General features: G+C 40.9%; 1 protein-coding gene across 1 annotated transcript in view; it reads right to left on the bottom strand.

Moving 5' to 3' along the window:
* Positions 1–24,310, bottom strand: part of RTKN2 (rhotekin 2) — a 112,567-nt gene that overhangs the window by 30,481 nt on the left and 57,776 nt on the right. Inside the window, exons 5-8 of the mRNA XM_063435118.1 lie at positions 9,683–9,800; positions 8,639–8,836; positions 4,511–4,605; positions 2,328–2,434 (exon numbers count right to left, since the gene is read on the bottom strand). Of these exons, the coding sequence (XP_063291188.1) occupies positions 2,328–2,434; positions 4,511–4,605; positions 8,639–8,836; positions 9,683–9,800 (518 nt within the window). The remainder of the gene's footprint in view (positions 1–2,327; positions 2,435–4,510; positions 4,606–8,638; positions 8,837–9,682; positions 9,801–24,310) is intronic.

The raw sequence follows: 24,310 nt of genomic DNA, 5'->3' as shown, positions 1-24,310 counted from the left end.
GGAGGTTTATAGAACTCAGATTCCTTCTGAGTTGAGGGGAGTTAGGTTGAGGTTGTTGGGGGAGGGGGCTATTGAGAGCAAATTATAGGAAATGATGATCTGAGAGAGAAAATGGAGTGTTGCAGATGGCAGAGACTGTACAATCATGAGTGAAAATAAGGTCTAGAGTATTGCCTGCTATATGGTGGAGGAATTAGCCCACTGTGATAGCCCAAGGGAGGAGGTAATAGAAAGTAGTTTTGAGGCTGCTGAGGTCAAGGGTGAGTTAATCGGAATGTTGAAGTCTCCAAGAATTACAGATGAAATGTTAGAGGAGAGGAAGTAAGGAACCCATGCAACAAAGTGGTCAAGGAAGAGAAGTGGGGAACCAGGGGACGATAGATAATCGCAATTTTAGCAGAGATGGGTTTAAAAAGGCGGATTGAATGAATCTCAAATGATGAGAAAGAAAGGGAAGGTTGTGTGGGTAGAGGTTTGAAGGAATAGTGAGGTGAGAGCAGAAACCCTACGCCACCACCTTTATTTTCAGAGTTTCTTGGGTTGTGGGAAAATTGAAGACCACCAAAAGATAAAGAGGCAGGGTTAGCAGTGTCAGAGGGAGAGAGCCATGTTTCAGTTAATGCTAGTAATTGTAGGGAATGAGAGATGAAAAGATCATGCACAGCTGTGGATTTAGTAGTACTGCAAACAGAGCGTGCATTCCAGAGGGCAGTGTGGAAGGAGGATTTAAAGGAAGAGTAGCCTGAGATGGGAATGAGATTGGAGTGATTGTTGGAGTTAGCACATGAAGGGTTTGCAAGTTTGGGACCGGGGTTTGGAGAAACATCACCAGCTGCTAGGAGTAGAAGGATAGAAAGGAAGAAAAGATGGGAGCGGGATTTAAAGGTTTTGTGAGTGTTTTATATTTTGAGGATTTAGAAGGAGATGGTGGAGATAAGTTTGAAAGGTACAAGTGGAGTGCATGGGATGAATAAAGAGGGGAGGGACGTAGGGTGGGAACAATGAAAATTGTGTAAGCAGGAACAGGTATGCAGAATGACAGATATTTTGGCAATGAGAGAAGTGAGGATGAAGATAAAGAATATGAGGGAGAACATTTTATAATAAGAATTATAGATTTTATATTATATAGAAGGAGAGTAGGAGTTTCAGTAATGCAGAATTAGATAAGATTGTATATTAGAGTTACAAGAGAGGTGTGAGGGGTTAAAAGGCCAGGAGTGTGATAATTAAGCAAGTGATGAGTGTTTGAGAGACATAATGTGTTTGGACTGTCAGGTAATTTGTCCTATCTATAAATGTAATGAGAAACTTGGGGTGGGGGTGGGGTGGGCAGAAAGCCATCCAAGAGAGCTACATCTGCACGAGGCTTGCAGCTGAGAGTTTTGGGAGCTATATGCTGGTGTGTGTGGGACCCAGGCTCTGCATAGATACATTATGGGTCAGAAATGCTGTGAGAATATAAATGGATACATTATGTATACTTAATTTCTGATAAAAGGCTACCTGTGGCGAAATATTTTAAATTCTGTTTTTGGCTCCTGAAATAAATCTCTCTGGAGAGATGTGTATATGTCATCTGATAACTATGGTCAATTCTGGATGTATTCTGAAAATGTATACACAGATTATTGGCTTATTAAACCTTTTCAAAACTATAATTTCTATAAAACCTATACATAAATCAATGGTATTGTACACCTATCACATACATCAAGATTATTTTTTTTTCTATTCAGTAATGCTGCCCATTGTTGGTGTAAAGGATCCATAAATGTAAGTTAAGGCTCATTTCCAGTGCCTTCTCTGGTTTCACATTAAGATACAGAAGCCATTAGTATAACCACTAATGTGTTTAGGCAAGCAACCCAATGCTATATTTATAAGCAGTTCCATTCATACAAAATATGAATCATGCTGAGAAGTATGTTGAAATAGTACGGTCTATTAATTTAATATTGTAGCTGTAGATATGCAAGACCCGCTACATTTGCAACTATCCTCACATAAAACATTTGGGTAAGAGGGATAAAAAATGACAATGAATTTTTAAAAAAAAAAAGTTAATATATTAACTATATTTTAAAATTTCTATTTCAATTAATCATCAATGGTTCGTGATTAAAATTTAGAATAGAAATGGCATATAATACCTTGAACTCACAGTTAGTGGTGTTTAATTCTTTGCCTCAAAACACTGATTGGCACGGATATACGTCAATGATAATAGCACTTGCTGCACATGTTGTGAAGTGCTGCGTTATTCTCTTTCAAAGCCTTAATACATCAATCACTTTGTACAACATTATGTAAGAAAGATGTTTTACCTGTTGGTTTAGGTATCCAGTCATGACTTCATCAGTCATGCAGGATGGCTGCGCAACTAAACGGCAGGAAATGCTTCCATATACGGGTAGCCAGTACGAGGATTCCTCTGTAAAAGATAAAATCTAAATATCATCAAAAACAAATATTTAAATAATTTTTTTATATATTATATATATATATATATATATATATATATATATATATATATACATATACATACACACACACACACACACACATACATACATATACATACACACACACACACACACACACATATGTAGCGGGGCACTAGTCCTAGCAGGGACTTTTCTCCCAAGGATCACCAAGAGTAGAATCAGGAACAAGAAAAATGCCAAGAAATAGCCCACCTCTGCAGCAACTGGACGACACACAGTTCTGGGAATACAACTGATGTTATTCCTGCCACACACCGCTTTTATGCATTGCCCCTAGCATTGGGTTTCTCAGTCAAAGTTAAAAGGGTTTCTTTCCCAAGAGCCCTTGTGTTTAGGAGATAATTGAGTTCAAATTAGGGTAACTCAATTATCTCAAACACAGAAACTTGCATACATATTTTACAATATACAAAAAATACATAGAACAATACAGGAACCCCATGAAAATCATATTCCCGAACAGCCCCAATCTGAGCGCACAACATATCCAAAAAGCGCTCAGATCAGTTTGGTAGAACAAAAGTTATTGTCGAGCCAAGTTTTGAAAGACCAGCTACTAGGTGATAGCCCAAAACCGTTCCAGAGAATTGGGCAGGAGGGCTGGTCGACTTTCGGGGGTTCCTGTGCGAACACCGACAAACGCTCACCCTGGCTGCTATGTAGAGAATGCGCCTCCTGTGATGCCTAACCCTGCGCTTCCCTTAGGCAGGTCATGTGGTGTGGCGATTCAGCACCGCATAGTTCTGTCCATCTGTGTTTCCTCCTATTGCGTCACTGACGCAAGCCGCTGTGGCTATGCACCTTTCTATGACAACACTCTGGCGCTGATGTCATCATGCCTGCAATGCTGAATTAGGTCATTTGTGAGGTCCCTTTTACATTTTCGGGGTGTGGCTATGATGCAAACAGCATATACATACAGGAGTTTTTCCAATATTCACTGTCCTGTTGTGGTTTCTATATTGATCCCAATAGCGTTTTATATTCATGGAATATCCTTCTGTTGTATATTACATTTATCTGGCAATTCTAAGGACTGGTAATACGTTCTGGGTTTAGTGTTCTGGAAAAATTATATTCTGCTTGTGAGGGTGCCGATTAGTGACAAAGGGTAAATGGTACAAGGCTTCTCCCTAGCCTTATGTCATTTCCCCTACTAGAGTATAATGCAATACCAAATTAACCCCCAAATCCTACCAACACCACCCTAGACACATTTCCACCACCCAAGAAGTTTTACTGCAGCACATTTTGGGTTAATCTTAAACTATAGTGCCACTACAATATATCCTCCTTTAAATCTTCAATTTTGCAGATCTCTGCATTGAATGCATCTAATGCTTCTCTAAGAGCATTTTTAGCACTGCTTTAGGAGAAGCATCTGATCTCGGAGGACTAGATATCACCAGGATTGATGACTGCATCTTAGGCTGCAGAGAATGAACATCTGGGCCAGTCTGAAGGAATTTCAGTTCAGAGATGTTTACTTACAGAGAAACAAAAGAGTCAGTATAAATTGGGTTTGGTTAGGCCAGGATACAATATCTGGACCTCAATCTTCTCAAGTAAGACACCCCTTGATCACACTACATTACAACTCTTTCAGTCCAAACTGTGGATAATTAATATGAGCCACAAGTCCAACAATTAGTGACCCACTAAAACATAATTGGGACAATTTGGGGTCCTGACCCAGATGTTAAGACCCACTGTTTAACAGCTATGTAATGTGATGTGTATTTATTAAGAACAAAATGACACATTCCAAAATTGTTTCAAATATTAGAAGAAATATCGTTATGAAGGTATTCAAATATTTTCTAAAAATTATTACTATATGTTGGATCAGGGATAGGCAATCTTTGGCACTCCAGATGTTGTAGACTACAAGCTCTCACAGCCATTATGCTGGCAAAGCATCATGAGAGATGTAGTCCTCAACATCAGAATTGCTGAATGTTGCCAACCCCTGTAGTAGATGAAACAACCGAGTAACTACTCACCATGACCTGTGATTGTAAGACTATGAGTGCGGAAACGGTCCTCCGTATTCTCCAAAGTGAAGGTAATATGGGCTAGTAAGCTGTATTTTGCTCCTCTACAAATCAAAGGAATGGAATAGCAGTTAGAACTATTGACAAAACTAAAACATAACCCAAGAATAACCCAATTACATTCAAATAACTAGTGTCAGATTCACTTTCCAAAGTACGTGCTATCTTTCGTCAAGGTCTTTACTCAATCACATTTTTATTTTTAGTTCTAAATAGCATTTCACTTTCTATTGACACATGATAAAGACAGAACACATTATATGATATAAAATAAAGTATCAAGAAAAAAAGAAAAAAAGAAACGGGTGCGGAAGCTAGCGAGCAACTCAAGCGGACGTGCAAGCACTGAGCTCCGGGAGAAATTGCCCTAAAAAAAAAAAAAAGAGCATGAAACAGGCAGATTAGGAAGCCCCTCTTACACCTGTCCGAACATAATGGGACGCAAATCAAAACAACTACGAACTAAGACAACGCTGACTTCTAAAAATATCGCCGATTTTTTCAGGGCAACGCAGCGGCCTGCCAAGATGGCGACACACAGGAAGCCTCCTACTACTCCTCGGATGACAGTGAGGGTGAGTCCGTCAAGGCACCAGCAAATGGAGGAAGCATCAGGACGGAGAGTACTCCACCTCCTGAACAGATGCTGGTGAGCAAAGCAGATATCATTAACCTGCTCAAGAAGCTTAAAGCAGAATCATCAGCTGACGTTGCCTTAAACAGGAAAGATTTGAACGCTATGACAGCCCGCATACAGGCCGTAGAGGTAAATGAAGCGGCTACAGCTGAGAAAATTGAGGCCCTACAGAGGGAAATTACCCAACTAAAGCAGACAAGCACTACTTTGGAAAACAAAGTGGCGGCACTGGAAGACTCTAAACGCCAGCGAAACCTCAGGATTCTGGTTATACCAGAGTAAGTGCAAGACCCTGAGATTCTACACTACCTACGCAGATTACTGGCCTCCCTTCTCTTACCAACTAAAGCAAAATCTATTTTGCTGGAGTTCCATTTCTGAGTACTTAAGCCTCCAAGAGCCCCAGCTAAGGTCCCAGGACTTACTTATTCATTTTTAATCGCTCCGGGGCTAGATGCTAGCCCAAGAAGCAGCCCGTGAAGCAAACACCTACATGTTCAAGGGTTCTGACCTATCCTTCTATAACAACCTCTCTAGAGCAGCTGTAACTTTGCAACACTCCATGAAAGAAGTAACTCAGCTCCTGAGGGCCAAGGGGATGCAGTATCACTGGGGACCAGGGCGCAGGCTTTCTGTCAGTCAGGACCGGCGGGGTTTATCCCGGTCCCCACTGGGCCAGCTTGGAACCAATACAGCAGCCTATTGCCCCTGATGCTCCAAAAGCCGCGTGGCATGACCAAGATGGCTGCCTCGGTGCAGACTCTGCACAGCCGAGAGAACACGGAGAGCCAGAACTGGAGGGACATATTTAATGCGAAATTTGACGCAATCTGCCAGAAATTCTGGCACCGACTCGCATGCCGATCCAATTCGCTTGCCTATCCTGCTGCACAACCGATCAGAGAAGCAGCCGCACGCACACAAGCCTACCCGAAGCTACCACCAAACCACCATCTGTTTTCCCATGGTGAAGCTCTGAATCTGGGTACCCTGAGGGCTCCTAAGCATACCACTACCAAGGAGGGGATCCGCGGACACCGGGTGCAGACCCCAATCAAGATCTGGGACAGAGGCTCTGCAGAGCTGAAGCACTGCAGCTTACGTTACACTCAATGGATGGACGCCCTGCAAAACCCACAAGGTCTCCTTACAGGGAGAGGAGAGCATAGCACAGGCAGAATAGTGAACTCTCGGGTATGGCCAGCCTGTGGGGTTGGGTGATCAAAAATAGCAAGGACATATAACACTTATGATATGTTCTATAGATAGTTTACAGAGCTGAGCTGTCATATTTCTGTTTAATTCCATCAATAGTCTAAACCCAGTGGTATTCTAGTAACAGTGTTTTAGGCATAGAGACAAAGCACACTACTGTCTTAGGAATGCAATGAATCGCTGACACCTTCTTAAGATACCTCGCTGAATATACTTTAAGTTGCACCTACTATGAGATAGTCTATGCTTTTACACTGCACTCCACTTATGTTAGCAAATCTTGACTCCTAAATATTGTAAAAATGTGCTTTTATTTCAACTGCCACGTTTATGTTTGTCTATGCTTGTCCCTGCTATTGTGGCACTGCAGGCTTGTTTGTTCCTAAGTGCACAACAAAAATAAAGAATTCAATTTAAAATGTAGCCGAATGAATCGAGATGACAAATGTTCTACAATAAAAAAAATTATAAATAAATAAAAAAAAGAAAAAGAAAAAACAACCAACAAACATGTTGATGTATTCATGTAACCATGTTAATGAAATATTCAAGTTTTCTATATGCACGTTGATCTGCTTGGTTAAGGATGCAAATGCATTAAATGTGAAATGCACTATACATCTATATAGAACAAATATTATAATAATGGTTATTAGAGGAGTTTGAATAAGTAAAATTAAAATTCAAAACAGCAGTTATGCATAATTTTAGGTAAGTATCGGATAGCGGTACACAAAAATGTTTTAAAATATTACATGCACTTGATACATATAACACGCAACTAGTTTTCCAGGCTTGCCCATATACGTGTTCCCTTTGTTTGTTTTTCGGTACCTTTTTTTTAAAAGTAAACACAGATGTAACTGTGAGCCATGTTTTTGTTATATTGTTAATTTACTTATTATCCACATCCACAGACAATGTATAAGTTATAGATACAAACACACACACGTTAAAATAGTATAGTAAAGTACACCAATTATGTAATAAGTATCGATATTTCAAGTGCATGAAAATAAAATAACAAAAAACACCAAAAAAATATAACGGTTTCTCACTGTAAGTAAAAGTCAGGGATGTCGAATATCTTTGAGACACTGAATACCAAAAAATGTTATTCACTAAATACAGAGTTGTAGTAAACTGCAACAGTTAAAGGGACACTAGAGTCACCAAAACAACTTTAGCTTAATACAGCTAGACACACCTCCTCTGCATGTGATTTGCACAGCCTTCCTAAACACTTCCTGAAAAGAGTCATCTAATGTTAAAAATTCCTTTATTGCAAATTAGCTTTACTTTTGAATTTGTTGAAAGGATACTATAAGTGCCAGGAATACAAAACTGTATTCCTGGTACTATAGCTCTCTCTACCCCCCCCCCCCCCCCCCCTTGCACCCTTAGCCCCCCAGTTGGTCAATAAAGGGTTAAAAACCCTTTATTTACCTAACCGCAGCTCTGCGTTCTCCTTCATCCCGCGACGTGTGGCGCTAATGCCGCGAGCGCATTAGACCGCACATTATTTTTGTTTTGTTTAAAAAAAAAAAAAAAAGGAAAAATATGATGCTGGATGTACCTCCACCTTCAGTGGCTGTCTGCTGGGTGTGGCTAGGGGAGCAAAAAAACAGAAACAGAATTGATTGAACTCGTAAAAGGCAGATAATTGAGCAGAGAAACTGCAGGGGCATGATCTATACACCAAGACTGCTTCATTAAGGTAAAGTTGTATTAGTGACTATAGTGTTCCTTTAAGATAAAATTAGCTATAATGATTATAAAAACAGAGTTAGAAAATGATTCCATATCAGCAAATGTTCCCTAAAAGCCTGCAATTCGATTTTCATCTCACTACAATTAGTTGATTAGTGAACCCATAGTGTCTATTATTCTGCATAAGTCAAATAAAATAAAATAAAAATAAACAACTTACACTTCATGCTTCTCTCACCCATCCTCTCAATAAAATCCCCTTCCTTAAAAAATAAAAAGGCTATATGTAACACTATATATAATATATTTATGTAATATAGGATATTGGCACACCAAATGAGACTGATGGAAATTGTAACTAAATTAACTAAATAATAATCAGTAAAGAAAATATAAAGTAAAAAGATACAAAAAATAAAGTGCTAGCACTGCAGCACTAACATGTCATAGTCTTCTAGAGGTTAAAATGTCTTTACTTCCTAGAAAGTTAATAGTTTAAGAAAAAGGAAACTCACGGCATGTGAGGACTTGAGTACAAAAAGCCTTCTGGCTCGGCTTCTTCAAGATCTGAATTAAATTTCTTTCCCGCAGATTTGCCAATTGAGTTTCTTAGCTTCCGTGCAAGTTTCTTTGGAGTGTTGGTTATAGAAGAATCTTCCATGCAACAACTATAGACTTCTAACTTTAATTCAAAGTCTGGCCCTGCTTCACTGCTGTAAAAATAAGTAAGCACATGTGTTATGCTGTAAATGAATCTGTTAGACGGGAATATGTCAACAGTAACAAAATCGGAACAAATTTCTCAAGTGCCACACAACTTACTTACAATTAAGTATTCGTACTCTATCGAGTACTTTTCCTTTTTGAGTTTTGTTTTTTTTTTTTTAAAACACAAAGACTAACACTAGCCCAAGAGGTAGAAAAATTAGAAATACATTTACTTATGCATCTTAAATGAAAAGAAAAAAAGAAAACAAAGAAAAAAAAACAACTTAAGTTTCATATACTGTATTATTAAAAAGGTCAATACATTACTTGTCCAACTAAGGCCTACCATGTGACAATTCCTACTACGTGGGTTGAAAGATTTGTGCTCTTGCCTTGGACTCCATATTTGTAGTATTTACTGCTATGGGGATGATATAACCGTAAAAGCTAAAATATATATTGAAAATAATAATAATAATAATAATAATAATAAAAGCTTTCCATAAATAAAATGGAAGCACATTTCAGCTTTGCAATTGAATGCCATTGGGTTAGCATTATCTGTCAATTAACCCCTTAAAGACCAAACTTCTGGAATAAAAGGGAATGTCCTTAATGTCCTTAAGGGGTTAAAACACAATAATGAAATCATGGAATAGATGCACAATTATTTTATTTGTACTTTTGCAAATACACTTATGTTGACACTCTGGTTTAACGCAGACACAGCAAAAATGACAAAATAGCTATTTTCCAGACATTTAAAATACTCTTTTATCAAGGGGTTGCATTTGACCACAGTCAAACATAGGAGGAAAATTTAATAATAATAAATTCTAAGATATACTCACAACACGATCAGATTTTCAAAACAAATATCTGTCATTGATTTGTCCACAATAACCATATCCGTGTCAAAAATCTCCTTTCCCAACTTCAACATGCAAAAAACAGCATGTCGCTGAGATTCTGTAGATGAAACCAAAGGCAATTGGTTAAACATGCCATAATTTACATTATTGTGACATTCTAGAAGATGAAGGAACATATTTCAAAATCACATATTTTTTACAAATCTGGCTCTAGAAATTATTTTTTATTTACCGGTATTTATGAATGGCAGAATTATTCATGCAGTTCAATACGTATTCAGAAAATCCATGTCTAAGTTTACATGGACGTCATCATATGTCTCAACATGCAAAATCTCAAGTAAAGTCCATTTTCCAGGTACACATGGGGGGAAAAAAGCAGACTTAGACACTGGGTCTTCATCACAAGCCAGAAGATGCATTTTAAAAGTCCTCCACCCTATTTTATGTGAATGAAAGCACTATGGCTTATTGAATAAAAGGGAGATGTTTTTTTTCCCCCAAAACCGAAGAATGGGCGAATTTCTGAGTAGCCACAAATAGAATTGTTCAGCTGCTAAGGACATGAGCTAATTTCTAGACTTGCCCAAAAGGTTTTGCCCATAAACAAATAATTTTGTACAAATCAATCCTTTTACACCGAAATGATCAATTTGTGTGTAAATAATTTAATTTCAGAATGAATCAATTTGCTTGGGTGAGGAAAAAAAATTATTTGATTTGAACGAATGCGATTATATTAGGGGGAAATTAATTTCCTTAGCAATTGATACCTTCAGTTTTGAACAGAGGGGCATTATCTTGTTTCCATAATTTAAAAGGAACAAGTACCTACTCAATGAGTTACTCCCAGCCGTAATACTGCAGGCCTATCAATGCGACTAGTTGTCTATCGTTCACTTATGTTCTCCATTTACACCAAAAAGAATCGAACAGGGTGTAATTAATAAAATCAGAAATTTTATGGCAAGACAGGAGGCTTCATATTTGCTTATCTTTCTTTACTGTAACTCCCAGCAGCAAAGAAATGGTTAACAGTTGTAAATAAAAATTCAACCAATCATAGCATATCACATAACAATATAGTGCCATCAGACTCCTCCCACTTCCTCTTTCTTTGCTGCTTGCCTCCCAGGTGAGTCTATTCCAATAACACTGCTTACTCTAATTCATTGTTTTATTATATTGTCATTTCTTTTTGACTCTAAACAAAGATTTTGTATATTAATACTTTTTCTTTTATAATGCTTGTTGCTTTAAGGGCACCTTGCTTCACCTAATTCGTTTATTTCAGATGTTCATTTTTTCCGTCTATTTATTGTTATCTTATTGGGTTTGATAACCCTTGTATTTTATTTTAGTCTACTTTCGATCCTACACCTTTTATTTTCCGCCGGGCCGTTCTCTGTTAATTACAGGAACGGCCCGCCGGATTATTGCCTCCCCCTCTGTCTATCAGTGACGGACTCCATTTCCCAAAGGAATCCGTTAACTTGCGCCGCATTTTCGCGCCCTTTTTTCCCGCCCTTTCGGCCGGCAACACCTTCCCTCACAACGCGGCGGCCATCTTGGATCGCGGTATCGCTTTCCTTCAGACGGACCCCGCGGCTCTGACAGGGAACACGCTCTGATCGCCGGTCTCAAAGGTAAGTCACAACACTGAGATTTAACCCTTTCCCTAAGGGTTTTTAATAATCTTGGTATCCCGGTTTGTACAGCCGATTGATTTTTGTTTCCTTATCTAAATTGCAGGTACCTTGCTTCAAGGATTAACCTGCTCATTCCTGGGTGACCCCCTCTCTGTTTTTTTTTCAAAATAAATAACTTATCTCAATATAAATTTTAATATTATTATTATACTTACTCTGTTGTGGCTGACACCACACTGTTCCTGTGGGTGACCCCCACCTTTATATTGTATACTTCTCTATACACACTACTGTATTTCCTTGTGGGTGACCCCCACTTTGGTCCTGTGGGTGACCCCCACTCCTTCTCACCATAACCTATTTTTTTCTGAAGCTGCTCAATAATAGTGGGTGACCCCATCTTTTTTACTGTATGTATACATTTATACCTGCCTCTTAAGGTCAGTGGTAGAACACCACTTATTGACTGGGTAACACCCATATATATGTTTATCACTTTTCACTTTGGTGATTAGATCCACTTAGTGGGTGAACCCCACCTTTTCTCTATATATACATAAATTTATACCCTAGCTGAGTTGCCTCATCTGCTTGTCTTCAAGACTATAAATCAATTATCATAATTAAGTCAATCTGCCAGCCCTGTAATTATTATCCATTACTATAATAACTATGTCTGACCGCCAGGACCCCGCCATCTCTGCGGAGCTTCGGGAATGGCTTTTCTCCACCATTGCGGAGTCCATTCCCAAAGCCTTAGCAGCCTATCAAGAACAGACTGCTCCAGAGGTTCGCCCCTCTACGCATCTACCCTCTGATTCAGAGGATTCCCATTTTTCCGACCAGGAAAGCGCCCCGCGCAAAAGACCCTGGAAAGGGAATAGCGCTACGGCGGGCAAAGGCAAAGCCCCTGCCAAAGTTTTAAAATATTCTCTGCCTCACACTGTGCAGGACCCTACCGATCCCCTTGAGGGCTCCACTTCACGTCTCGCTGGCCGTATTTTAAATGATTACGACCTGACGTACTCTGATGAAGACTCCATGGCGAATGTGCCCCAGGAGTCCTCAACTTCGGAGTTCGTTAAGGAGACCTTCCTTAATCCAGATATAAAAGGTGGCCCCTCATCTAAGGAGTCTGTGTCAGACGTTCTTTTGGATGCTTCAGGCCTTCCCTTGTTTGACCCAAGGACAATTCGTCATCCACGATCTGCAGAATGGGCCCCTCCTGATCATATTGCCAATTTTTGCAAAATGTGGCTTCGCAAGCCACTGGATAAAGAAATTAGGAACAAACTAAGGGCGGAATGCCCAAGACCCACTATACCAGGCAAAGTTGCCTCTACCCCTGAATTTGACCCTATGCTGGTCACTTATCTGAACAAGTCTGGCAAAGACCCTCGTAAGGGTATCGAACAAGGGTTAAAAACAACCCAAGACAAGCTGTTGGACGTGTCCGGTCCTATAGTCCAAATTTTTATTCTGGCAGATGAGGCGCTCACTAGCAGAAAACTTGACCCGCACACAGTCAGGGAGTGGGCTCAACGAGCTCTGTGCCTGTTGGGTAACGCCAATGTGGCAATGTCCGTAGAGAGACGGAAAGCAGCGCTTTATAAGATTGATGCCAAATTGGCAGATTTAAGTTCGAAAGAATTGGGGCCAGAAGCCGATGGTCTTTTGTTCGGCGACAAATTTATGTGAGAGCTCTCTAAGCATGTCTCAGTTTTTACAACCCTGAATAAGGCCCAATCCTCATTACGGAGGGTTTTTAGGTCCCAATCTAGTCGTTTTTATGGGAGAGCTGGTCGCTTTCGGGGTCGAGCTACCAGTAGGGCAGCCTTCCAAGGCTACAGACCCCGCCCCACAGACTATTGGTCCTCAGGACCCACCCGACCATACCACAGACAACTCTTCAATGCAAGAGGCTCCTTCCGAGGACGTGGTTCTGCATCCCTGCGCGGACGCACTGCTTCAGGTAATGGACCTTACTTATTTCAAAAATGTACCAATTGCTGGTCGACTAACCCTTTTTTTCCAACAGTGGAAACTGCTCTCTCAGGATCACTGGATCCTTCATACAGTCAGGGGTTTCAAGTTAGATTTCCTTACACACCCCATTCAACACGGTTATCCGACACCTCTCGAGATGTCGAGAGTAGACAAACAGATTTTGACTTCAGAGTTACACAAACTTCTAGAAAAAAAGGCGATCGAGCCTTCGCCCTTCCCACAAACATTCATCACTAATATTTTCCTAGTACAAAAAAAGACGGGAGAACACCGTCCTATTATCAACCTAAAACAATTGAACCAATTTATCGTATACCGTCATTTCAAGATGGAGGGTATCCATCTCCTCAGAGACCTACTCTGCGTGGGAGATTGGTTCTCCCGATTCGACCTCAGGGACGCTTACCTCACGGTCCCTATCGCACCGAGTCATCGTGCCTTTCTTCAATTTCTCTGGCAAGACGAAATATGGCAGTTCACCTGCCTTCCCTTCGGTCTTTGCTCGGCTCCTTGGTGTTTCACCAAGTTAATGAAACCGGTCATAGCTCTACTTCGTTCCCAAGGAGTACGCTCCATCATATATCTAGACGATATCCTGATTATGGCCCAAGACCAACATTTGCTTCACAAACACACAGACATGACCTCTGCTCTCCTTCAAAACCTCGGTTTTGTCATAAATTTCCAGAAATCAGAGCTGGAACCCTCTCAGCTGATCCAATTTCTGGGGTTTCAAATAGACTCGGTTCAGGCAACTTTGCAGCTGCCTTACCAAAAAATCAAAAACATAAAGAGAGAAATACGGAAGTTACTCTCTTCGCAATGGCCTCGGCTCCGAGACCTTGCTCACATTCTTGGACTTCTGTCCGCATCAATTCAGGCTATATTTCCCGGGCCTTTACACTACAGAGCGATGCAACGGTTGAAAACCTCCTACTTGCATCGCTCAACCTCTTACGACCAAGTCATATCCCTGACAGACGAAGTTCTCATCGAACTCCAATGGTGGCTCCGCAACATGGAAGCCTGGAATGGGAAAGCAATCTTCGGATCTCAACCGGATTTTATCCTGGAATCCGATGCAAGCCTTCTGGGTTGGGGTGCCACATGCGCCCAAACCTCTACAGGGGGTCTCTGGTCCCCTTCGGAACAAGCACTCCATATAAATTGTCTCGAGCTCATTGCTGGATCCTTCGCGATCCGCAGTTTTGCCAAGAACGCGTCCAACTGTTCCCTAGTGCTTCGGATGGACAACGTCTCGGCAGTGCGGTATGTGAACCGCCTCGGAGGCTCCAAATCCAAACTATTGTCCGATCTCACCAAAGATCTATACCAATTTTGCCTGGACAGGAATCTGTCCATCCGAGCGGAATATCTCCCAGGACCCGACAACCTAGTCGCAGACTGGTTTTCGCGTCACTGGAGAGATGCCAGCGATTGGCAATTGGACACTTCCCTGTTCCACCATATCCAGCTCTTACGGGGACCCCTCACACTCGATTTGTTTGCATCCCGTCTGAACCGTCAGACAGTCGATTTCTTCAGCTGGCTACCAGACCCTCTGTCTCTAGCTGTCGACGCGTTTCTACAACCCTGGCCACGGAGGGGAGCCTACGCTTTCCCTCCTTTCTCGATGATCCAGCGGACCCTTCACCGGGTCAAAGCGCAAATGGCCAAGGTAGTGGTAATCACTCCACTATGGAGGGCTCAGACTTGGTTCCCGACCCTCCTGGAATTATCGGCAGACTATCCAATCCTACTACCTCGCTCCTTTCGGGTTCTCAGGAACCCAACGGGCGACTACCACCCGCTCGCCCTACAGGGCCACCTCCAATTGGTAGCTTGGACAGTTTCAGGGGAGCCTGGCATGTCGCAGGACTTTCACGCACTGCTCAGACGCTCCTGTGGGATTCGTGGGCTCCAGGAACCAGACGGACATACCTCGCCGCATGGCGAGTTTGGGTCAGCTGGTGTCTGGAGAGGGACCTCGATCCCATTTCAGCACCTCTTTCACCGATTTTAAACTTTTTATCATCCCTTTTCGACCAGGGTAAATCATACCGGACGATTAATATTTTTCGTTCCGCCATTTCGGCGGCCCACGACACTGTTGATCAGTCCCTGGTTGGGAAACACCCATCCGTATGCAGACTCCTTCGGGGCATACGATTGACAAGGCCACCTGCGGCTAAATACTCCAACTTCTGGGATATTTCTAAAGTTTTCCAGCTGTTGGATTCCTGGCCGTCTAACGAGGCTCTATCCCTGCGCCAACTCTCTGCGAAATTGGCACTGCTCCTGTGCCTGGTGTCCTTCCGCAGAGTTTCGGACGTTCGGGCCTTTGACTTTCACGCTGTGACCTTCGCACCGGACGGTGTAAAATTTACGATTACTAGACGTACTAAGACTAACTCCTCCTCAGTCTTTTATCCCTACTTCCCAGACAGACCATCCCTCTGTATAGCACAGTGTACCCGCTGTTACATGGAGAGCACGGCCTCACTGCGTGCCCCTACCGGACCTCTGTTTGTCTCCTACGTAAGACCCCACAAACCGGTCTCTTCACCCACGATCGCACGCTGGATAAGATGGATACTTACCCAGGCTGGGATCGACCAAACGTTTGGTGCTCACTCCGTTAGAGGAGCAGCCGCATCCTCTGCCTTTCAGTCGGGCAGCTCGTTAGCGGATATTCTATCCGCCGCAGATTGGTCAAGAGAATCAACTTTTCGAACTTTTTATTTTAAACCTACACCACACGCGGCCTCTGCTTTCATTCAAGAGCGTTAAAACAGAAAATATGAAGCCTCCTGTCTTGCCATAAAATTATGGATTATTCTAGCTTACAGTGAACGAATAATCTAAATTTTATTAAAGACAGGAGGCGAATATTTTCCCTCCCTTCGTTCATTATGGAACCCATCCCAGGGTAAGTTTCTTTGGGTAAGTCTTTCCTCTTACTATTACACGTATATACTCTCACTATGGTTCTTGTAAGTATAGCCTTCATGTTACTCTGGTTTGGTAATACTATACCTCACTTAATTTTGATGTTACTCTGACTGTTGTAACACTGTATCACACTTGTCATTAAGGTTTAATTTATCAAGTAACCGGAACTGCCACCTAAGTGCGTGTTTATGTTTTTCTCTATACAAGAGACCATACTTTCACGAACTTCTCTTCTTCTCTCCTAGTGTGAAGTTCACATTTGTACCCGTTGGCTAATCGTTTACATGGTTGATTACTCGTACACCAGGATTCAGGTTCCACAAGCTCAAGTTTACACGGTTGACTACTTCTATCGCTGATCGGCACCATCAAGAAAGAGGAAGTGGGAGGAGTCTGATGGCACTATATTGTTATGTGATATGCTATGATTGGTTGAATTTTTATTTACAACTGTTAACCATTTCTTTGCTGCTGGGAGTTACAGTAAAGAAAGATAAGCAAATATTCGCCTCCTGTCTTTAATAAAATTTAGATTATTCGTTCACTGTAAGCTAGAATAATCCCTAATTGACAACAACAACAAACATACATATTGTACAATGCCAATCACCACCATCAAGCTAAAATGCATGACTGGAAGATCATGCTGGAAACGTAAATCAAAATACTCTTCTAATATCAGTATCATTCTATATAAACACACACACACACACACACTTTTTCATTTGAAATGATGAGACAGCAAACCATCTTTTCTTTGTACCAAAAACGGACACTGGAGCCAAAATACAAAATGTGGAACAAAGCTGTAAACCCATTTCTTGAATTATTACCTGCTTCACGCTCCAAGAGGGGTAGTAGGGTCTGACCTCATATGTGACCCCAAGAAAGTGAATGCGTGTCTCCACGGTCAGAATATTCCTAATTACAAATGACTTCATTTTTACTATTCGTAGAAATATAGCCATGACTTGAACAGTGTAAGTGGTCTAAATTTTCACAATATGCACTTAAAAAAAATAAAATAAATAAAATAAAAAAAGCATGGAACACTAAAAAGAGTCCAAAACACTAATTGATTGTACTTGTTTGAAATATGTGAATGAATGGATTGAGTTGAATATTACAACTTGTCTAAGTGAAGCTGGTAATCAAGACTGACACGGAACGGTAATATTGCTGATATAATATAGCTAATTTAAATGATATATAAAAAAATAGACAAGCTTGCATTAGTACAGTTCTCCCTTAATGGAAATATTTTCTTGGCGGTATTAAGAGATTAAGTCTGCCGGCAGTGTATAAAAAGCATGTTACAAGGGAAAGCAGCTTATATAGTGCAATAAAAGACTATAAATTAAAAACTTTAATTTCTCAATTATGAAAATCTATTTCTATTTGTTATAAAAATCACACCAAAAAAAAACCCTAAAATGGTTTAAACACCGTAAGCATTTAAGTCAGTATTAGACAGCGAGTCTTGGATATTAATTTTTTATAAACAAAGTGTGTGATAAAAGAAAAGAAGAATGAAACACATGGAAAAATAACTGCCTGTCAGACAAAGATATATGTAAATAGATTCCGTTCAAGAATGAAGAAATGTATTTACGTCATGCCCGTTCACATCATCTTATAAAGACAGCTACATAATGTAATGTATTGTATACATTATTATTATTATTATTGCCATTTATGTAGCGCCATCAGATTCTATATCGCTTTACAATATTATGAGAGGGGGGATTTAATTATAAATAGTACAATTACAAGAAATCTTACAGGAACGATAGGTTGAAGAGGACCCTGCTCAAACGAGCTTACAGTCTAGAGAGTACACATTATTAACCTGGGAGACATTTACATTAAATGGATTTGAAAGGACATTCAAAGCACCATAACTGTACATGATTTGTAGTGCATGCAGCTTCTACATCTACCTCCCTGGATTCCTTAGCAAAATAACTGTTGCAAATCTCTGTAGTTTTACATCCACGACCACAACAACTTTTTAGGAGGATGTTTATAGAGTTGTGAAGTATGCATGCGCAAACATGCTTTGCTCCCACCATCAAAGTCCTTAGTACCTTTAGTAGGTCAACTCATTGCTTTTTACATGAGACTACAGGTGCAACTAGCTTCAAACATGAACAACCATGAACAGCGCTATTGGGTAACGTAAATGAAGCCAAATTGCAGCACCTTCATGCAAAATTGTGTGTAGCACCTTCATGCAAAATTTTCATGAATTAAAGTACTGCACAGCAATGAAGTATATGGAAGGCAATATGTGAATGCATGAATGAAAAAGTAATTTCTCTACAAGTTTGCTAGCAATTTCATGAGCACATGTAGAGATGACATAGTATTCTGGACATTGAGACATCAAGACATGTTGGACATAAATGGTGCCCATTAGAATTCTGAAGTTGTCCTTCAGAGGGGTGTTTTTGTCATTGAATACAAGCAAAGAGCCTTTATTCAAAACAAAAGCACAATCTCAGCCCCAAAAAGTAATCTTCTTAAAGTACCACTATAGTCACCCAGACCACTTCAGCTTAATGAAGTGGTCTGGGTGCCAGGTCCAGCTAGGATTAACCCTTTTTTCTATAAACATAGGAGTTTCAGAGAAACTGCTATGTTTACAAATGGGTTAATCCAGCCTCTAGTGGCTGTCTCATTGACAGCCGCTAGAGGCGCTTCCACGCTTCCCATTGTGATTTTCACAGTGAGAAGACGCCAATGTCCATAGGAAAGCATTGAGAATGCTTTCCTATGGACTGGCTGAATGCGCGCGGCTCGTGCCGCGCATGTGCATTCAGCCGATGACGGGGAAAGGAGGAGGAGGAGAGTCCCCCCCCCCCGGTGCTGGAGAAAGAGGTAAATCCACCCCCTAGAGCCCGGCGGGAGGGGGGCCCTGAGGGTGGGGGCACCCTCAGGGCACTATAGTGCCAGGAAAATAGTGTGTTTTCCTGGCACTATAGTGGTCCTTTAAGCACGAGAACTAGATTAGAAAGCCAAGTGGACTGCTTATTAAAGAAAAACATTTTCTCAGTGTTGTACGACTTAGTATTGTTCTAGGAGCCATTTTATACCAAATGGGGTTACTTGTCTGTAGTACATATAATAAATCTCAAGTTCTGTGGTCTCATGTGTTAGAAACATGATGTTTGTATTCTAAATTATGAATCTTTACAATAAACCTATTTTGGAGAGATAAGAAAATGGTGTTTCACTCTTTGGAATAAAAACTCGCAAGGGAGTTAAAAGTAATTAAGGTATAAAATACAAACAAACTCCTAGTCTGCTTTTCTCTCTTTTAAAATCATGGAACAGCTAATTAAAATAAAGTAATAGGGACATTAAAGGGACACTATAGTCACCAGAACAACTACAGCTTATTGAATTTGTTCTGGTGAGTAGAATCATTACCTTCAGGGGTTTTGCTGTAAACACGGTCTTTTCAGGGAAAATGCAGTGTTTACATTACAGCCTAGTGATAACTTCACTGGCCACTCCTCAGATGGCTATTGGAGATCCTTCCTGGGTCATGGCTGCCTAAAATGCATCCAAACATTCAGTATCTCCTCCCTCTGCATGCAACCACTGAACTTTCCTCATAAAGATTCATTGATTCAAGGAGCAATATAGGGAGATTTTGGTTTAATTTCAGAGTCAACCATTGCTTTAAGATGTGAACGTTTAGTGTTAATGACAGCTGAATAGATGTTGTGGACTACAGATTCCCCAGCATAATGGCTATAGGAGTAAAATGGGAAATATATTCCACAACATCTAGAAAACCGAAGGTTGATTGCCTAATCCTCGGGTTATTGATAACGTTCCACATCAGATATTAGGTGTAAAAGTTAGATCTATGGCAGAAATTTGGGGGTGTAGAAAATAAAGTGAACCTGTAAGTCAGAAATCATTTGACTAAATCCATAACTCTCTGAAGGAGAACTTAAAATTGCAATATCATCAGCAAACCTATAGATCAAAATATATACGTAAAAGCGAATATAGTGTAGCGTTTAGGATGCTATGTTTCACGGTTTAAGACTTAGAATTTATTTTTATTTTGTAAACAAACTGGTTTTCTTTGGGTCCACCGGTGCATGAAAGATTGCTTGCTCTTCTCTTTACATGGAGTTCTGGAATGCAAGAGGTTGCATGGTGACTATTTGAAAGGGAATTCTGAGCAAACTCTACCAAGCTGATTCTCACTAAGTGCCTATAGCACAAGTGTGGCATGATTTCTGGAATGTGAGGTTAAGCACGCATGTTTTCAGTTGTTTATTGTGGAAAGCATTGTGATGAGCAAGTAATTCCTACATTTCCTGATCGTAAAAACACATTTTAGACGCACACAATGGGCCTCAAAGTGGCCTCTGCCAATCCGTAATATAGGATTTGCTTGCTTATCACAATACTAACACAAGGCTGATAAGGGGATTTATATCCCTCACTCCAAAGGGTACTCTGCTAAATTATTAACTTTTATCCGGATTTGTATTTCCATGTAACAGCTCAACAAATCATTATATTTTAAACAGATTTTCTGTCTATTCTTAGATATAACGGCAAGATGATCAATAATATGCATTGGTTTATATGACGGTGTTGTAAGTGCTATAGGTTATCTATATTGCAGCTTTAATTTGTGTCACTGACAGAACCACAGTATACGTCAGGGAATATATAAAAACTTGCCATAAAGATAAGATAATCAAATAATACAGACAGCATGATACAAGTACTACTCATTTTAACAGAAATACAATTTTGAAGTGGGTTCTCCAGTTACATGTCCCACACCTTTTCAACTTGCCCCCTCCTGCCCTATGCTGTGGAAAGCAATGACTGGCAGGGTTACCCCAAAGTCAACCTTTCCCCCCCAATTCTCTATGCAACCACTTCTTTCAATGCCTAAAGTTAATTTATTCTACCATTTTCGCTCATTTCTCACTCCAACCCCCGATTACTCTATTTCTTAATTTTATAACATGACAGGAGGCTTTCTCTCTTTACTAGAAATCCACAGCAGCACAGAAAAACAACCAATCAGAAAAAAGTTAGGTACTATAAAACTCCTCTCCCCATGCATCATTTCCTCTTTCTTTGCTGCTCCGCAGACAGTACAGGTCAGAGTACCACTGCCTCCTGCTTATAGTGGGTGGCTTTGGGATTTAGTTTGACTTATTTAGGATTTATATTTTTTGTTTATATATTATATTTATTATTATATTTTATGTTTCTGGTTTTTAGTTCTATCTATATAGTTTGCTTCAGACTATTTATTTAGCTACTTGTTAGTTATATATTATTATATGTTGTATTTATTATATTTATATTATTTGATATAATTTTTATATTTCTCATATATATTTTATGTTTATGGTATTTGTTTATCCATTAGATTTCACTTCATATTTATTTAGTAGTTGTATATTGTATTTTGTTTTAGATTTATTAGTTATCTCGGGATTACTACCCGTTTTTCACTCCTGCTTGGGGATTGTTTTCGTCATGTGGCGGTTTTTTGGGGGTCCCTGGGGATACCTGTCGGTTTGTTCACCCCTCCCACCCCACTCCCTAGCGCTATTCTATTAGTCCCCCCCTGCGGGCTACGGGCGCTCTGCTCGGGGTGTCAGGAGACTAGTCGCATGGCTGCCTCCTCTGACTCCCCGAGCTCTGGTGTGAGTCTGCAGGCACCCGGGATTTCTCGCGGTCGGACGAGAGTACCCTGCGACCGGGTCTGCTCACGCACGTGGCCGCCTCGCCGCGGCCGGATTTTTCAGCCACGTGCATCCGACCGGCTAGAGAAGGGGCGCCTGCTCGCGGCCCCTCCTCCTTCCACGGTGGTCGGATCTCGGCTATTGTTCCCCTACTGGGATTCTCCAGCGGATCTCAACATATTTCTGTAGTTGTACCTACAGATTTGACTCTTATCACAGTTTACTGTAGTTTGTATGACAGTGCATATCTCACAACTTTACTTGGATTACAGGAGGGTGCGGCCCTCCATCACCTCAATCCGAGAATTATATTTTATTTTCACGAACAGAAAGCGGAACCCTCTCATATACGGGACTGGACACTGATTGGTTATTAGAGGGCCCGGTCCTCCCTCAATTTAATAAGATCTAACGATCGTGCTACCGATTTCGTTATAGATACATATTTAGACTGGATCCCTCTATTTCACCTCCTGTAATGAATCTGCTGGATCCAGACCACTGTGCAACACACGCGAGAAATACTCACAGAGGTATAACGGGGGGAGACTCCCGCTTATTTGCACACACTCCTAAAGGCGGTACGGCTAACGGATGGGCCTCAGGTATTACAAGTGTGCAGGTTTTGATATATTCTGCGCTTTATAAAGCAGACAATTGCATTCTGTTTTAGATATCCAGACCTTTGCGAACTAACTGCGCAGACAGTTTTTTACATATCAAGATGACATGAGATACTGAGACTTTCATGGAGCAAATGGGCACTGCCTTGCTCGGGTAACAAGACTAGGGAAGGCCCACTACCCAGTCTGCAGGTACACTGTATGCGTGGATCACATGGAAAGAGCGGGAACCCCGTTGACTTGAGTTCCCTGGTTATTAAAATTTTGGAATAGGGTCACAGGACTGCCTCTATTCCTCTGAACACATATCTGGAGAACATGGTTCGGAGGTGGAGAGCCCTCCGTCTATAATCTATTTCCATCACGGGAACCGTCTTGGCTTGGGGTTCTCGCTACCCACCTTTTCAACTACCCTCAATGAGATCTTCGAGACTCTATGTGGGAACCTGGGGTGCCCCGACTCCTACGCGGACAAGGTTGAAGCTAGACGCTCTTGTTTTTTCATATTATCAGATCTGGAGTCACCTGTCATGAGCAAAGGGACTTTACGCCTTGCTTGCATATTGGAGAACGCTTTGTGTTTGCGGGACTCCAAACTAAGGAGGGAGGTATTCCTCTATAAGGGGACTTTGACTTCGGTTGTCAAACTCACACTCCTGTATCCCTTGACCTAGGGCCTACTCTGGGAGACACGTGCTCGAACAAGTCATGGGTACACAAGGCAAAAGAAATACTGGTCATAAAGGAACAATACCTTCTAACTACCGACTAATTACCTGCCTCCCCATAACACGAAAGGTCCTTTCAGGCATGATAGCCTCCAAGATCGATGCACACATAACTCAGTACATGAGCAATACTCAAAAGGGAAATGGAAACAACACCAGAAGATCAAAACAACAACTACTGGTAGTCCAAGCAGTCACACCGAATTCTAAGACCAGACAGACCAATTTGTGCACAGTCTGAATTGACTACAATAAAGTCTATGACAAAAATACACCACACTTGGATACCTGAATGATAGGCTTCATACGAGTTCAAGAAAATAGGAGCAAGTGGAAAATAACTCTAGAAGTCAATTCAAGGACATTAACACAAGTGAACGTCAATCCCCAATGATGTTATGCATAGGCCTCAACACCCTTAACCAGATCATTAAAAAGAGTGGATAGAGATACACATTCAAGAGTAGAGCCAATATCACCCACCTACTGTACATGGACAACATCAAGCTGCATGCCATGAATGAGCAGGATATTGACTCACTAATCCACCGAACAAGGGTAATTATTTTTTTAATGACAAGCTTTCAGGAGAACCTCCCTTTCTCAAGTCTGAGCAAGTCGACACATAGAATTCAAAGAGGAGTTGTGATACAGGGGTTAAAGCGACAGGAGTGCAGATAAGACACAGGTTTGATAGAAAATAGAAACCATTCTGGAGAAGGGTTGTAAATATTGTGTGTGAAGATCAAGGAGTGAGGGAGGAGAGAGAGAAAAAAACAAGCAGACAGTGCAGAAGATGGTGTTAGAAGGGGAGAGTAAAAACATAATTATTACTTATAGTAAGAATGCATGAATTCCCATTCAAGAGTTACAGGATATGCGTGAAGGCCTATATCAAGCATACACAGAC

This window comes from Pelobates fuscus, chromosome 10, assembly GCF_036172605.1.
Source record: "Pelobates fuscus isolate aPelFus1 chromosome 10, aPelFus1.pri, whole genome shotgun sequence".
In the NCBI taxonomy this organism is placed as follows: Eukaryota; Metazoa; Chordata; class Amphibia; order Anura; family Pelobatidae; genus Pelobates; species Pelobates fuscus.
Note: the sequence above shows the minus strand (reverse complement) of the source record. Positions and strands in the feature narration are given on the sequence as shown.